Below are 18,607 nucleotides of genomic sequence, written 5' to 3' on the forward strand. Positions count from 1 at the left end.
TGATATAAAATTTACCCTAAAACGGTTCTCTTGACCTTTGGTTCTTCCATGGGAAATCGCATCCTTCTTAGGTACACTTTACAAGTAAGGCCCCTAAGGACCAAACCATTGTACCCAAGCTACTTGCTATTTTTTCATCTTGATCTCATCTGCTCCATCTCCGATCTAGACCTGATTCTCTTCCCCATTGATATGAAATATATGAACAATGAACCCAAAAACGCTCCAAACAATGATGTACACCTAATCCAACTGATCACATTCAATACCTATGAAACTGTACACCCTCCATCAGGAAAACAGATGGTGTTTTTATCCTACTGGCAACTTTCAGATCCAGCGTCATACACGGAACTGACAGTACCAAAGACATTGCAACCAGGATTATACCCAGATGAGTTCCTTGCAGCTTTGTTTTTATTTCTAAAAAAACGTTATTATGATGAGAAACGTCCTCTAGTGTGCGCACCCTTCCCAGGCCAAACGAAGCTTGCCACCACCCGTTGTTGGCTTGTCTTCGTTCCGCTGAGTTTAGAGAACAAAGTGTCAGGCCCCAGTAAAATATGAGCTCACCAAATCCCCCCACAGACATACAAACTGTTCAGCTTTTGTACACTTCCACCTTAAACAGCTTAATGCTCTGTGGATTCTATGCCAGATGGGCGCATGCTGAAGAATATTCATTCAGAATTTACAAAAAGCACCCTCGATTACCCAATCTTGCAGTGATATGTGCGTGTGTAGACCAAGAACAAATCACAAGCCATGTATTATAGACTGGAGGTCGTTAACCATTTTTTATCAGGCTATCGTCACTTCTAAATAGACTTGATACCCACTTACGCCTTGTCTGAACAGGAGCCATCGATTTTATGACTTGAGCACATTTACTAGATTAAACTTTCTTCTGCTAGGCTGTCCTTATTCTGCTGTTCACCGTTCATTCATCTCTTTCTCCTAAAATACCCACACCGTATTTAATCAACATTATAGGTCAACACGCCATCCACGCTTTCTCCCACACCACGTAAATTTTTTTATTGCTCACACCTCCATTCTGCAATGTGAGTCCCTCAATTCTAATTAAAACCGATTCAACCTAAGTCATCAATGAGAATTAAGTAGGGCAACTGGTAATCCAGCTGTCTGGCCACGTCGCGAAAGATTAGAATAATGTGCCTCTCGAATACAACGTAAGAATTGTTTAGTTTTGCACAAAGTACCATACAAAGCACTTTATGGCCAATTTAAATATGGTTACAGAAGCCTAATTTGGGGCAAGATTAATACAAAAATTGATCGAACAACAGGTTTTACCTGTTTAGTTCTCAGACATTCCTTCTTAGATCACATAAGGATTACTCTTTCATCTCTGACCCTCAGTGAGGAACCTAATCACTCAGTTCAAGTATCGTGGTTCACGGATGACTGGTTCCACAGATCACAATTTATTGAATGTGAGGAGCAACATTTGACCAGCTTGTATTCTCACTGTTTCAATGGGTGAAATCTCCAGAGGATTTATACTAGCACACTTCTAGTTGTAACATCTAACAGACTGCTGGCGATCGTACGAAAATGACATCTGTGAGATGGGCCGCCTTATCTTTAGGGTACTCGATCAGCTGTAGGCCTCATATGACGTAGTTAGACCAAACAGTATATATGATTCCTAAACACTGGCAAAACTAATTTAGATGCACACTGCTGACGATTACCAATAAGGATGAAAGAGCCCTACAGTGTATTGGTTGTTGATCAGGTGGCTGTTGATCTGTTCGCCGAGCTTGGCAATTGGCTTGCAAACGTTTCGTCACCATACGAGGAGATATCATCAGTGCGCAGTTGGGTGGGTAATTCTTCCTTGCCTTCTTCCTTGCTATAAGCATACGCAGGCAAGGAAGAAGTACCCAAATGCGCACTGATGATGTCTCCTCGTATGATGACGAAACGTTTGCAAGCCGATTGCCAAGCTCGGCGAACAGATCAACAGCCACCTGATCAACAACCAATAAACTCACCCGAGCTACCAATATTTCAACAAATTACGAACCTAATGTAAGTAGTTCCGCCAAAAATTTCCTCGCGTCTTTAATTCGTCATTAGATGTTTATTGCGGAAATATTCTCACCGTTCGTACTCGGGCAAGGCTAGCGATACCAAATTCAGACATGTTGTCAAATATGTCTAGTCTCACATTGGAGCGCAACCGTTGGTTCCAGTTTTGGCACAACACGAATCTGCAAACCAATAGATTTATCCTAATCTAGTCACATCGCTGGTGGTTTGTTTCATTAGCCTACTTGTCTATGCGTGGAAAATAACGTGTCTTCATTTTGCTGAGCGGCGTTCGACTTTAGGGTTGTGACGATTAGCGAATATGTTAACAGCGGTTGGTCACTGAGTTAATATTTTTCAGTTTGGGGTGCATAGCGCTTTCTACGGAAGGACAAAACTGAGGACGGTTAATGAAGCTGTTCAACTTGGAGTAATGCAGGATAGAACCCTGTGTAAAGTCGAATGGTACCTGCATCATTCAACGAGGTCTTTGAATCGAATATGACACTGAGGTTTAAGTTTTTCCATGATCCATTATGGGCGACTCATTTTCCACGCCTTCATATTATAGTAAACAATATTGCACCACACTATGCATATTTTATCACATATGATAGATCCTGTCGAGCTTGTTGAACCCCTCCCTTAAATCACTATTTTTCTCTTGTCGATAGCAAGATCAAATACCACAGGGACGGTTTTACTGCCACATAAAAATTAAACTTGAAAACCAAACAGCAAATCGACAGAGGTCAGGACGCAGGTCTTTAAATGCATAATTATACTAAGACGGAAACCCGTCTAATATCAAGACGCAACCAGAAAAGTTGACAGGGCTATTTTTCTGGAGATACATAAAACTATTCCAACTGCTTCGGTTTGGTTCTCAGATATCGTCTCCATATTATCAAGAATATCACGGACCTTTATGCGAATCGTTAGGTACACTGAGATGAAAAACTTTTATAAATTATTGAGACACCAGCTAAGGTTTATGTATAATACTACAGAAGTGACATCTACGAAGCTGAAGTGGTTTAAACATACAGGTATAAACGATCTACATTTTAGTTATTTGTTTTCGTTATGAAGAAAGTCATCCCAAAAATCGCAAGGCCTAGACTTTCGGGTCTGACCAAACAAACAAGAACAAGAAAACCAGATAATCAATCGATATGATTCTTCCTCATAATTAATTTTTGTCACCACAAGCATGCACCAGCTTTTTCCATGCATGTTTCTGCGACTGAACTGTGCTGAATCCATGCATAGAAATGAAATGCTTGAGCTTTTCCGCATCGAAACCATTGATTTCGTTTGTTGGATAAACTTCAGGTAAATCAGTTGGACTGATACCAAAATTTAGTAAAACCAAGGCCATGGCTGTGTCATCCACGGGAATATACGGTATGAGATGTAGGCCAAAAGCGAGAAGTTTTGCAACGGGCATACTCATCAAGACTGAACCTCCTGCTGCAATACGAGGAACCAACTCGAAAGGATAAACATCGTGAGGAATGAACCATTTGTTACTAGGATTTCGAATGATAGGCTCGCTGTCGTGCGTATAACCACCGAAGAAAATAGGGTAATGAAGAACCGAAACTCCACGCAACGTCCGAACAACACCAACGGGGTTCACGAGAAAATCATCGTCAAAAAGCGCCACAAAATGTGTACCGGGACATCGTTTGGTAATGTAGTTCAGGGCAGCTGCGTGCTTGTGAGTGGTGTTTCTATATGTATCAAGAAATCCGAATTGAAGCAAGTCTCGATGTTTTGCATGCTCCTCTGAGAGCAACTCCTGACACTTGGAGGTCAATACGGGACACCACCTTTGTACTTTTCCCAATACAAAAAGTACGTGGACAGTCATATTGTTGCCAGCAAAACATCGTGGGCTTCCCCATGAGCGGCGTATCTGTTCCCGTAAGGCGCGCTTTTCATATGTCGTTTTTACAAGAATGATTAGCTCCGGTGAGGAGTTAGCTTCACACAGACTGACCTCGTCCAAGAGCAAGGTTGAATCGCTCTGCCACATCTGCATATTAGTATCAAATCGGGATTTGTTTTCTCGGTACACTTGGTAGGCTTGATGAAAATTCACATGCCCCGGGTAACGGATAATAATCGGAAGACTTGGGCAGACAAAATGCTTCCTGCTATAGAGCAAAATCAGAAGCAGAATTGCAACACAAAACATGGCGGATACGTACGATCGAGGTGAATCCATTGAAGCCTAAGAAACCGCAGATAATGCAATCAAGGTTAGTCTTGACGAATATAATAGAGACCTAATTGCTACGTCTTAGGCAATAAGGATAAGTGTTTGCTAAATTCCTCAAATATATGAGAGAAACAATTACCACAAGTTTATTTTCTGTTGTATTTGGTCACCAGATAAAATGAAGAGGCCATATCCAGTCTTGTGAGTCCAACCAAACTTCCCAATAGAATTTTCTTTCTTAGGAGAAGGTCTATTAGTGTGTTTGATTCTGCGCTTGTTACTTAAAGTCTGCCCAATATGTGTTGAACCATATGAAGACGATAACATGTGGCCAAATCACTTCTCATTCTCTGCTGTCATTAAGTAGATCACATGAACTGCTTTTGCGAAGAACGGTTGAGTGTTAGGCGACATGAGTGGTTGATTAGGATCTTCTTTGTAGCACAAGACGTGTGAATGTCAGACTTCTTGGATAAGGGGTACTACAGTAAGTTGAAAACCAAGACGTTTAGTTATAACCTGGAAAGAAACTGGCAGCACAAACGTCACCCACCATTTTTGCACTGACTGTAGCAGGAAGGTTTCAGGCGGATCCCATCGTCGAAGGCAAAAGAGTCAATCTTTTTCACACTGTTGCATATGACCCAGCTACGGCAATTGATTGCTCCGAAATTTTTTAGCAAACAGTGTAACCATTTTCTAATGACTTCACTACGAATTCCTGGAGGCGGTTCTGTACTGGAAACACTTTCAAGATACAGGTGGTCGAAAAGCTGGAGAAATCTTGCAGCATTTATCCACAGAAGCCATGTCTTGCAGTATTATAACAATACAGCCCTTACAGCTCCTGGTGCAGGCAAGTCTTGAAGACATAAGTCGACAAAGTTTTTTTGCTGGTTTGTAATATGAGTTTACGTATATGCCAACTAAATATGTTCACATATAAGAACATTGCTGCTTCAGTTTATTCACAGTGTCGTTAAGTTCACACACCTTCGGATTTCTCGATATGTTAGACCGTCAGCTAACCATTTACGCGGCTGTAAACCATGTACAAATTACGTTGACTACAGCTATGACCACCTCATTCACCTATGATAGATAGGATAACTGAGTGACATCCAGTAGTCGAATAACGAGTCAACTTTTAGGGTCATAGGTCACAACCCGTCCCGGGTATCCATGCAGGTGTACCATAATTAATGAGCCAGAAAACGGTTAAAAATGTTGGCTAAACAGAAAGGCATGAAGAGATTGAACGAAATACAGGTTGGCTTTTCAAGTCAGCTGGAAAATTAGAGGAAGCATTGACTTTTATATTCATGGGCTTCACGTATAAACCAGTCAGGAAGTGTTGAATCACACAAAAAGTTTGCATCTAATTCCACCAGGTTTGGTGGGTGCAAAAATTGTTTTGTCATATAAAGCCCTAGATTTTGTCCAAGCGCGGCCATTTATTTTCGTCGTGGCCCAGACAGAAAGAAAAATGAAATTTGCCTAGTAAAGATGAACACAGTGTAATTCACCTACTGACTAGAGATTTTGAATTCCCCCTCCAGCAATTTGGTGGCCCCATAACTCGGATGAGAAGATATTTTCAGTTAGATAGTATTACTATTATATTACAATATTATATCATAATATTATTATAATATTATAGTATTATTATATTATATTATATTACTCTTCTTGATGTATATTCTTGGTAGTGATAGTGGTAAGTGATAGTTGACTTCAGAAATGACGGTAGGTATGAACGGTGTACCAGCCGGCCAGTGTAATGATTTTGTGATACTCCTTCTCTGTTGACATTTTTTAATCTTCCTAGTGTCTTCTGCAACATCCAGAAACCCTTATTAATTACATTCTTGAAATTTGTTTTACGCCACGCCTATTTAATGCTGGGGATATCGAAAACTGCGACAGGCATCCTGAAATATCGTTGCAAAAATTTGATATTGAGCTTAGAATATTCCTGAGGTGTGCAGCACTTTTTGTCTCATGTTTAAGGTGGAAAATTTCCTAGGAAGGTAAAAGTTTTACTCCTATAGTTTTGGATGACCACCTTTTGGGACAGAGTGGATCATTACCAGAAATGTCTCGGATGCACGCCATTCAGGCACGGTGGTCGACTGTCGTATCTCCATAAGTCACAATCCCAGTTTGACTGTAGTAACGAATTTCGCAGGCTATATTGCTACAGAGCTGCTCAGAGCGTGTTTCCACGGGGAAAGTACCTACTGAGTCACCGTAAGAATTTAGTTGTAACAGTGATAGTACAGGATGTGACTCAATATGAGAAGAGTACTTGTTCGACAGTGTTTGTAGACACGTCAGATGGCTTATTAGGTTCAACTGATGAAATATTGCTTTGTTGGGTGAAAGGGTGAGATGATAAGTAGGCTAGCAATGATGATAATAAGAAGAAAGATCAATGATAAGTATGTTAGTAATTAATGTTGATGATGGTTATGATAAGTCTAAAAGAACAGCAGGCTATGTGAAAATCATGCAATTTTATGGCGGCCATCGGTGTACAGTTGTACCTTGCTATCCATTGTTATAGATCGATGAGATAGATAAATTCGAAAGAGAATGCCAACCAAAAAATTAGTCTTCTGGTACAAACCCTTTGGTTTAACAAGGTATTATGATCACTAATTTTGTAAAATTCTCCTGGATACTAACTGGAGACGTGCAAACAAACACTGGAAATGAAAGCACTAGTTACTCTCTAGAGTAATCGTTGATCTCTGGGTACGTTTATTAAGTTTATGGCTCATGGATTTCGTTGTGCGGGCAGTTAACCACAATCAAATTGTTTTCAAATCACTTCACCCGTAATGTGACGATTTGGATGTTACCATACTAATTGTGAGAATGAGTTGCTATAATGAGTTTTATTCATACGAATTTTAACGCACTCTCCTGACAGAAGAGGATAACTTTACATCCGTAGTTAACACAAAAAAGTCAGATAACGGTGAAACATATTGTGCGCCTTGAACAGTATATCTTGGATACTCAGGCGGAAGTAAGACGATTTGTTTTTTTTCACCAGTGTATCAGATTTTCCAACCACCACATTATTCTTCCTTATTGAAAAACGAATTAGAAAAGAGAATCTACGCATCCCAATTGGGGTAGACCCTCAGTAGAATAAAATATTTTTTGATCTGGTACTTTAATTACAGTATAAATAACCATTCGGGTAAAATATCTTAGGTTACCCTCGATGAATGTGGCCCAGAACAACTAGCTCTCACTAGAAGGTCGCAAGATCAGCCCTTACGGTGAGCCGGTGTGTTGCCTAAGATTAAGTCGGCTGCACCAGATAGTATCTTGTTGGAAGACTGAATAACAGCTGTTTTCAAGCGTTACTTCTCTTAGCCCTTATATTCTATCTGTTGACTCAATAAGTAATACTGTGACAATCAGAATGCTAACTTTGGCGGCAATTTCGCCAAAACACTGACGTAACCCTTATTAACCATTTGTCTTACTCATGAGCTACAATCAAGGTAGTACAGAACAATAACAAAAGTTAAAAAGGCAGTGTTTTTGACAAATTGTGTGGTTTGCCACATAATACGTTGTTGAACTTCAATACATCTGTGCTTGTGGTAATTTTCAAATGTAAGGCTGACTTCTGTGGTTATGTTCACTTGGACAAAGACTGTTTGAATTCACATTTTGGTTAAGTATCCACATTACAGGGGTGATTCATCATTCGCCATGTAGACCTTTGTAATCGAGCATCTCCGAATCCCTGCATGGAGATGAACCGCTTCTTCTGAGATTCGCTGAAGTTAGGGAATGTGTTATGTTCGTATACTTCGGGTAAATCGGTTGGACTAATGGATAAATTGAGCAGTACCAGGGCTATTGCAATGTCATCGACGGGAAAATATGGCATAAGGTGTAATCCAAAAGCTAGAAGTTTAGCAACTGGCATGCTCATTAAAACCGAGGCACCAACCGCGGAACGAGGAGATATTTCGAAAGGATACAAATGCTGAGGAATGAAACGTTCTTGTGTAGAGTCACGAACAATGGGTTCGCTGTTGTGTACGTGGCCACCGAAGAAAATGGGAAATTGAAGTGGCGTGACTGCACGTAGTGTTTGAACAACACCCCTAGGGTTAACCAGAACGTCGTCATTAAAGAGGGCTACAAAGCGTGTAGCTGGACAAACCAAGCTGATGTAACTGAGAGCTGTCGCAATTTTTCGGGTGCTGTTCATATAGGAATCAATGAAACTGAATTGTAGCAAATCTCCGTGTACAAGCTGTTCTTCCACGATGAGTTGATGGGAGTGCGATGCATTTTCCGTAGGTACCAGTCCAAGGACGAAGAGCACGTGAGCACTTATTTTATGTGCAACATAGCATTCTGCATTTCCCCAACTTTTGCGTATCTGATTGCGCCTATATTGGTTAGCTTGGGTTGTTTTGACGAGTATAATGAGTTCGGGCGCATGTGCAAAATTACACAGAGAAACGTCTGTCGTAATCAGCTTAATGCTACTTGACCATTGTTGTAGGTTCACATCAGGTGTGTATGACCTCTGCTGGTATGACTCGTATGCTTTGTAAAAGTCCACGTTTCCTGGGTAGCGGATGAAAAGTGGAAGTTTTGGACAACGATATAGCCTTGTTGAAGAAAGTAGAATAAGGAGCAGGCCCGCGGAACATAGCATCCATAGGGAGTTGACACGATTTAATTTTAATCCAACCTATAGATGCAAAAACAGTATAACAGCTGAAATTCGCAGTAATATATTCATCGGACGTGCTCTATTTATGTTACTACAAGAGGACGGAATATAGCTTCTGTACGAGATCAAACTCCTAAGACACCTTCCACTATCTGCCTCAGGCACACTGTCCCGGATAGTTTCACGTTTAGACAGTGAAAGTAGTCAGTTGCAGAATTAAATGTATTGTTTGCCCCTCACTCTATCAGAATCTCATTTTACTAATAGACTAGGAAAACTTATGATACTTCATTTAGGTTAGCAAGACGCGTAAAACTCCAAAATCGGTAGTAAAATCAGCTCTTTGTGAAGCTATTCTTGTACAACACAGGCTTAATTAAGACGCATTCATCTTTCTTTTGAATCTGTGCTCTAATCTGAAGACATGTGAATCTCAGTACTTTTTCGACAGTAGTAAAAATTTTCTGAAGCAGAATTAAGTCAGCTTTGTATGAAGAAAAGCAAAATGAAAGGAAGATACGTTTCCACAATGCGATATTTTAGGGTGCATATTGAACACAACTGGCAAGCATCATTGTAAACTTTTAATTATTTTCAAAACCCTATACAATATTGAGCTCCAAATCAATTTTAACCTGGTTCAGATTGTGGATCACCAAAAGCTAACTACTGATGGTTTTGTTCTGGAAGAAGCGTGAAAATTATACTCATCTCGATTTTTGTTGTTGAATACGCCGAATCTGACTGCACTGGTATCCCAGCTATGTACATGCAAGTAGGCATTTCTTTAAACAAAATATGAAAAAGCTTTACGTGAGGATTTTTGTTTCATTAATTTACTTTCTTCGATTTATTCTTTCATTTCATTTCCTTTCATCAAATGCATCGAGAAGACAATCACTAGTTTTCTCATATGACATTTATCCAGATTAACCAAAGAATTCAGATCAAATGATTGGAGAAACGAGACTCTGCTGATGAAAGCTAGCGACAGCAGAAATTTCTCCGGTTATACTTTTAAAACCTGAGCCTACTTTACGCATACCTGTCGACATGACCACTAAAAAAGGGGGACATTTCTAACATATAGCAACTAATCAGTGATTCTGTTTAACGCTCTGTGTCGTGACCATTGTGACTGACTCCGATTTTTGTGCGACGTTGCGGATTGCTACTCTTGTTGGGAAGTTTGTCGCTTCCGGTTTATCGTTTGCCTGAGGAAGAGAATGCTGGTAGCTCACATAGCGCAGATATCTTTTAGTTTGTTTTCTGAGTCAGGTTTGGTGCAAACGTTTTACTACTGATCAAGATGATATAATCAGTGTCCATACCAACTGCAACTAAGTTTTCACAGTGGACATGAACGGTTATGTAATGGCTATGAATGGGCGTTTGATTGCAGTGATCTTTTGTAACCGAGCTCTATTTTATTTTAGGTCTACAATATAACAGTGCTCGGGATATCTCAGACGGCTAGGTTAGTACAGTAGCAACTGTAAGTGCGTCGAACTGTTCGCAGCTCATAGGTGGTTTTCTCTGGTTGATTTGTTCGTCGAGCTTGAGAATTGGTTTGCACATGCCTTGTCACTAAGCCAGGAAACATTGTCGAAGTGTGGGTGGGATTGTTCGAGTTGCACTTACATAGTTCCTAAATTAACTAACATTCCTAGCATGACAGGTTATTTCACGGGGTGGCTGTCAGATACTATTTTTTCGACTAGAATCGGTTTTTATACGGTTGATTCTTTTGTATGAGTGCCATCATATACAATAATGTTGTTCCGCTATCCCGATCGACCATTCACTCTTGTGTATTGAGTATTACTTCGTCTTGTTAGTTGAATGACTAAACTGACATGCTTGTGCGAACATGTATCTCCACCGGGGTTGCCAATGATGACAGATGATCAAAGGCACCTACACTTTACTGCTACCGTGTTTGTAAAAAAATAGCTACTGCCAAAATAAAATTCACAGATACAAAGTAAAAGCGGAAGTACTTCCAGGAATAGAACTGCCAACATAAACTTGCTTCACAACTTCGAATCTATCCTAAGATTCATGGTGTGGGCACTAATGATGACTCTCACAGACAATGGAATAAATCAACTGTTTTTTGCTTTCCATTAAAGATGATACTTGTTGGCAGAAACAAGTTCCAAATTGCTTTCTTCAAACATATAGTCAAGTATAACGTAGAACTAGATCAATTAGGACAGCGGAACCAAATGTACAAATGGGTTTTATTTTTATCTCATTAATTTTCCCGCGATCCCGTGTGAGTGAATCTGTTGGGCGTCAATCAATGTAACTTTCTGTTGGCCACCCCAATTAAAATAGGTTAAGATGGAATAAATAAATTGCTTCTGTTTACTGAAAAAAGGCCCTATGATGGCTACATTTCATACATGTTAGTAGCAGAACCGGGATCACATTTATGAGGTTGACCTGTACAGCCGAAAATTTACAATGTCGGAAGAAAGGCTAGCTAAGTAAAAGATGCAGTCCACCATAGGTACATTGTGTATAGGGAATTTTGTGCGCATAACTTTGACTTTTTAGCAGTGCTATACTGATAACCGAAAGTTGGAGCTTCCGAAAGCGTATGAATATTTGGAATACCTCACTGATTTGAACTGTGTGGTCTATGGCCAAGAGCTGATAAAGATGGGGGTATCCACTTGTAATATGTTACTGAACAAATTAATACAGTCATCATCATTGTCAGCTGTAATAACCGCGTACTCGTCGTACAGTGGTTGCAGCTGCCGCAGTTTTGTTCACCGATGATTTGGGGGAGGGGTGGGATGTTGTGGTCTGTTCGGCCGTTGTTTTTGAAAACCCAAACTTTCGTTCACCGATGATTTGGGTGAGGGGGTGGGATGTTGTGGTTCTGTTCGGCCGTTGTTTTTGAAAACACAAATTAGTTCCGTTAGTGTGCAATCACGCCTTCAATTTTTCTGGAGGTAAAGCGATCAGGCAAGCTCAACTTTCGAGGCCAAACGAGAACAGGTCGCGTGGATGCAGTCATATTTATTTGAGCGAGTGGATGGGTTCCAGGAACTTTGTGCCAGGAAGTAAGTCACAGTATAATCTTTATACGCATCTCACCGGTGATAACGTATTATTTGGATAGCACCCTATGAAGCGTGTACTACCTGTAAATGTCATCCTAATGATGATGACGTGATGAAACCGGTGGAAACACACAGGGCGTCTTTATGCAGAGATTATTCAGTGATCTTTGAATAAATTATCTCACCTTATAAGTATAACTCACCTGTTGGTGAATTTCGGCAACCGTCAGGAGAATTCAAACTACATTCTTTGGGTTAGCAGCTGAGCCGACCGGTAACTCTGTGCGAATAAATTATCTCACCTTATAAGTATAACGCACCTGTTGGTGAATTTCGGCAACCCTCAGCAGAATTCAAGCTACATTCTTTGGGTTAGTAGCTGAGCCGACCGGTAACTCTGTGTCGTCAAGAGGGTTTCTCATGTTAAATTCTTGCTTCTCCAGATATTCTTACCGGTATATATGTTCATTCTCAAAATCCAGGCTATTGATTTGTTAATTTTCAGGTTCTCCTCGAAAATGGATGCCTATTCAGATAAACCCTACTAACTATCCATTGGTAGTGGAATGGTTATCTGCGTAAAAGGTTAAAGTTCAGCACAACAAAAAGCGCATCCTCAGCGGATACTGACTAGCAAGATTAATCCATCTTATCCTGCATGCCTTTCCTATTAAGCGTTAAAGTTACATGCCACCAAGTCAATAGGTTCTCATGCATGGGGAAATTCAGTCACAGTAATGTGGACTAAGATATTTTTTCAGAAAAAGTATTCTCAACCTCTTTCTCTTCAAAGGCCTTTTGAAGATGATTCCGGTGAAGCAACAGGGTGATTAAAGGTTCATCAACACGAACCCTGCCACTGATATCATTCGATGAATAGCCGGGTAGGCAAGTGTGCAGTGCAAGAATAGTTTAAGACGATCAACTCTCAGATGATGCCTATCGCTCACATTAGAAAGTCAGATAGATCAGACCAGGATGTTTGTCGTCTAACGTGATGTTATCTAGTAGAATGCCAGAGGGTGTCCAAATCCTATTGAGCGGTACCATTGGGTTCCTGATTCTGAATTTAGGTAAATGTTCTTTTAGGCTAGCCCGATTTGATTAACTCAAATGTTCTAGATATCCTGTATATGTAGTTGTGTCGATCCTCCATAAGGAATGTGAAGAACACACTGCTTCTTAAAAACCTAAGTTTATTCAAGCAGCGAAAGGTCAACATGGCTGAGAAAGCTGACGTGCAATTCGGAAGGCAGACTGATGTGATGGTACCTTAATAACAACGAAGTGTGTTTCAGACAGGGATAGGTTACACCGTTTTGAGCACGGAACAATGTTGACGAGAACTGACGTAGCAGTATAACGGTAAACCTAGTGATAATTGCTTAAGTGATGTCACATTGCATAGTCTCTTGTAAACAGTTGTGTAAATTAAAGAAATTTTCAACATAAAAACGTTGTACGAGGTATGCTTTCCTCTCAGTCATATTCTAAGCAATTCTAAACCCACCACTTTGAAGTGATAGACGATTTAATAGTCTTTAAGTTGGATCGCAATTGGAAACAACTGAACTGCCGATATGGACCTTTGGTGACACTGTTCCCGCCATTTTCCAATGCTAAGGCAAATAACACAATGAGTAGTGTTACTAATGCTTTAGCTTGCATCTCATGATTCACATGTGTTCTGCATTACTGTTTATTTTATACTGAGGTACATCGTATATTTACATTTGTGTGGCCATATAGGTGGTAGGTTAAAATCTTTTGTCACTTTATTAGAGCATACTATAGATCCCTCAAATGCGGGTGAACAATTCCGCAGCACAATACAAAGCTTACAACCATAAATTTACTGACCCGCTGTACACCTTAGAAGGACATGCCACACGTTTGAAGGTGGAGTTTCGTCACCCGCATATTAAACTACGTGAGATCAAAATGTCTGTGATACATAGAGTTAATTTATAGTGGCCCATAGGTGCTCACGAACTTCCCGCTTGTTCGACTAATTTGAACAGATGTTAAATCACACATGTCAAACAAGTCATTCGGTCACACACAAAGTAGAAGAGTGGAGCGTCGGTGATAACTAAGCTATTGACGTATGCAATAGTTGATGAGCCTCAAGAACTTAGCGATGTCTAACCTGGATGCTTTTGGAATACGACTTAAACCAACAAAAAGACCCTTTTGGTGGATTTTAAAAGCTACAACAAAGAAGTGTTCAATATATCCCTACAGAAATGTACTACCAGGCTACTTCACGTGTAAAAATTGAAATGCGTGCATGACAAATTCAAAATATCATTCAGATGTGCCGAGTTTGAAGTTGGTAAGCATAAACCATCGGGATTTGCCCCACCTACCTGCCATCTTGAGACACAAAAGCCTTCTCAGTTTCCAAATGAGGTTGGAGAGAACTATCTTTGGTGACAGAAAGCCATGATGCTAACATATTATAAATGAAATATCAATTGGACGGTTTCCGCCTACTAGCCTGTAAGGTCAAAATATCAAACAACTAAACTCGTTCGTTTTAATGAGAAATTCTTGATCAACCAATCAGTTCACAACAGCTTGTTTGACTTGACTGTAAATAAAAAAGGGGACGCTTTTACTACATAAGTATCAGGTAATCGTACCAGTATTCAACTATGTATTTGAATCCTGAGCTTCAAAACTGGTCTGGATTTGGCTTCACTCCGCCCTAGATATTTATAAGATATTCTTAAGGATTCCAAATGAAGGTAAAAATATGCACACAGTGTTTCAGCATCTCAGCAAGTAAGGATAAGAACTTGGTACTCCTCTAACAACTGAAAACATATGCAGAGCAGGAATACGGAATTTTGCAGTGAGCGCTGTGTGGCGCAGTTTAGCCCAGTTATTGTTGACAATAACAGGGAGCGGCGTTTTGGCGTCATAGCCCCCTGTCACAAACAGCTGACGTGAATTTGTTATTTGTAAATTCATACAATCCTCATTCCACTTTCCGGTGATCTGAATGAGTAGGGAAATTTGTAGGTTATTTACAATGTGTGTGATGAAACAACTGATATCCTTATATGTTATTCCTTTTTGTCGCATTACAAAGAGTAAAAAATCAGATTTCAGGTGGTCTTTTTTTTGTGATGACCGATAATGTTGCAAATCAAACAGGCTTAAACTGTTGCACCAACTTATAAAGAGAAATGAGGGGTGTTTTCACCAAAGAAAAAATGGTATTTATTGATACCATAAGCCAAAAATTCTAGGGAAACTGTAATGTATTGCCCACTGTTGAAACTAACTATCATTTTGCGTACACAAAAATTTGCCACAAGTACTTTTGGTTCGTCCTTAAAAACAAAGGCCTGCGATTCACATAGGTATACACTAATTTTGGATGTTCGAACTAACCAACATTGAAATGCAAATAAACTTTGATTTTAGGAAATGATGTTTAATAGCTGATTGCCATCAAAATTGTCATGCGCATACCAATCTATACGATAAGTTATATTTGAAGAAAGAGTGATCCAAGTACTGTTTTTTTTTGGATAAACCAGTGACAGCGCAATCGGACACTGATTATTCGAAAGTTTTCGGTAGCTAATCACTGCATGTGCACTCGTCTTATGGATCCAGATGTGCGCCTGTTCGAAACGGAATCCTTCGTTTTCATTGAAAAAATGTTATTTTCAAGATCATTGGGAGAAATTCAAATAAAACTTGCCAAAAGGTACAGAAGTCACATAGGAACTAACTATTTATAATCCAAACGAGCGTGACACCTGACTTGTTAATAACATTAGTTATTGTGCACTAACGCCATTCAAATAATTCTTGAAATACCATCTACGAAACATCGCCTGATAATCAATATATTCTTGGAGCCATTGCTTTACATAGAACCAATTCGGAAAATTTTATTTTACTGGCCAGGCGTAGACTGTGTATGTATACTCATTTGTTGAATTAACTTGCCCATTCCACCAGAAAAAGGTGGACGCTCATTTTGTGAAATTAAAATTCCAAAGTGTTGAAAAAATTACCGGTGAAATTTGAATTATTCCATAAAGTTTGTAGCCCTACTCATAATATAACTGATTAATGTCCGCGGAACATCTTTCCACGTGATTCAAAACTGGTGTGCGACAACTGGACGGAGATGACTTTACTAGCTCGATGGTTAAAGTAGATTCACGCAAAATGTCAGACGCTGAAATCACCCTGCTCTGCTTTCTTACCCCCTTAATTTTCGAAACTCTAACAATGAAAATCAATAAATTTAACGCCTTCTCGGAAAATTCATTTTCTATAAGGAGCAAATGTAAGCTATCCCAGAACGTAATAATCAGCGGCATACTGCTAGAAGTACTGATAAGTCGGCTGGTAGTCGGCATTTTAGAATGGATGTGATCTGCCCGTAAGTGACCATGAAGCCATCGATCCGGCACCAGGCCACCTGTTGGAAAAATCATAGCCGGATTGAGAAATCTGTGTAATCTCAAAGCTGTAGTGATATCGATTAAAAGCAATGTTTTTATTCAATATCTATACCTACTTGCGGGCACTTTATTTTGATCTGCGTACAATCAGGGAAGAATGGCAATTTTCAGAGTTTAGCATGGCCTGGCTGGTGTCGTTTTGCATTGGAAAGGGATGAAATGTCCAAAACAGCAAAATAAAAAATTATCATATGATAATCATAATAAATATCAAATAAACAATAAATGGTTAAATAAGATGCAACCATTGTTTTGTTGTACAGCGAAAGACCGACCGGAATATCAATGAGCCTTGTAATGCTATTCCTGATTCTTACCTTTAGTTGACGGACTTGGGATAAAAAGATGGTTTTCCTTATGATTTATCACCGTCTTCATGATTGTTAACTTAAGCATTGTGGTCCATTGAGATTTTTATGGACCGTATGCAGCCTCAATATACGATCTTCTCTGCAGATAGAGTCCCCATTAACATCCTAGTTTTCAAACGCACCGCTAGACTGTACACAGAAGCTGACCAGATTTCGAACCATGCTGGGCCGAAAGTCACTTGGACTGCAATAGTTTCTGACCTATAAAATAATCGATCGGTCAGTAGGTGTCGGCCGGTAATATGTCCATTAATGAGCGGAGTTCTATCAGCTTATTCGTAAAAGATATGTGGCCTATGTCAGTACTTCTTTGTTAGTCTTTTGGAGAATGAGCTGTTGTTTCGGTCTCAGCACTTACGTTTGATAGTCTTGTTGAGGCCTTCATACACGGGTGAAGTAGGGCCTGAATGATTACTTCATTTTGTTCTAAATTTATAGGCTGCATTTGTAGCTTGATATGTTTTGGATTATATATAATGTAGTTTAACCACAATTGATTTAAAAGCAAGGTAGGATTTAATAATCAGCGTGAAAGCGTCAGGAGGACAATTAATCGGTTCGAAGCAACTCGATCTAACATTAGTTCAGTGTATTTCAGCACTCATATTCACTTCTGCACGTTACAAATAAACCTGCAGAGAACAGTATGTGAACCGCAGCTCTGAAGTTTGTTACCAAAGCTCGGGTATACCACAAGCACTGACAGGCTCAAAGAATGCTTTTCTCGGACTGATTGAGAGTAGTCGCCGAGTCCCATATGCGATTACTATTAAGCTTCAGGCTTGGAATCGGACAAACTGCTTGGATAGTGAACGTTTTTGCTTTCAACCTGATTTATCAGGTAAAGGTAGACTGAAGCTTTTAATTCACCATGAGTTTGTCAACCACCTTTGGCTGAATCGTTGTTGATATGATCTCAAAGACAGATGGCTTGTCAACAGGAATTTTGATCTCTAGATTAGCTTGATTGATAGACCACGTATAGATTCATATTTGTCTGTCTTCAGGAGAAGGCGGATTCAATAAACCGATAAAAAATACGAGTAAAAAATAAAAACACTGCTGAACTACTGAATCAATGATAAAGGGCTCATAATTGAGTTTCTTCTGTTACCATCTGTACGTATATAAGATGAAATACTGTTGCATCCAAAGGATTGTTTTTTTAGGTAATATTCGGGGATGAAGAAGACTGTAGCGTAATATGTGGGAGACAAATACCCTCATGATGAGATGAAACACTTCCCTACAGCTTGGTTTCTACTTACCTTCCACCGCATACCGTGCGCAGTTTGTCCAAACTTATGAGGTGATAGGAATATGGAAACGCTGTCAAATTGAGTTTCAAGGATATCGTGTCAGAGAAGGGATAAATCCAGCCTTGTCACCGGTCAAGACAGCCAACACTGAGGTCCCGTATGTTTGTCAGCAAAACAGATGCGCGTCACGTCGTTTTTGAATGGCAGATCGATGCGGCCCAAGTGGTTGGGCACGGCCGACTGAATGGAACAGAAGACCCCTAAAACAGGAATTTTCAAAAAAACTGTTCTCCATGTTGAAGTGAAAAGCAATACAAAGCTAAATAATTATTGTTATTATTACTATTATTAGAGAAGAATTGTGGTAACTGTTAGCGTTAGGTGGTCGCTGTCTGGTTTGCTGAT

At 39.7% G+C, this 18,607-nt stretch overlaps 1 protein-coding gene across 1 annotated transcript; it reads right to left on the bottom strand.

Annotated features, from left to right (window-relative positions):
• Positions 1–3,195: 3,195 nt before the first annotated feature.
• T265_05570 (hypothetical protein) lies at positions 3,196–18,457 on the bottom strand (the record flags this gene model as incomplete). The annotated part of the gene is made up of 3 exons (XM_009170611.1): positions 3,196–4,297; positions 7,995–9,020; positions 18,212–18,457. 3 exons carry the CDS (start codon positions 18,221–18,223, stop codon positions 3,251–3,253), a joined length of 2,085 nt encoding a protein of 694 aa, XP_009168875.1.
• Positions 18,458–18,607: the final 150 nt, after the last annotated feature.

The sequence above is a fragment of the Opisthorchis viverrini genome (assembly GCF_000715545.1).
Source record: "Opisthorchis viverrini unplaced genomic scaffold opera_v5_104, whole genome shotgun sequence".
NCBI classification, from domain to species: domain Eukaryota; kingdom Metazoa; phylum Platyhelminthes; class Trematoda; order Opisthorchiida; family Opisthorchiidae; genus Opisthorchis; species Opisthorchis viverrini.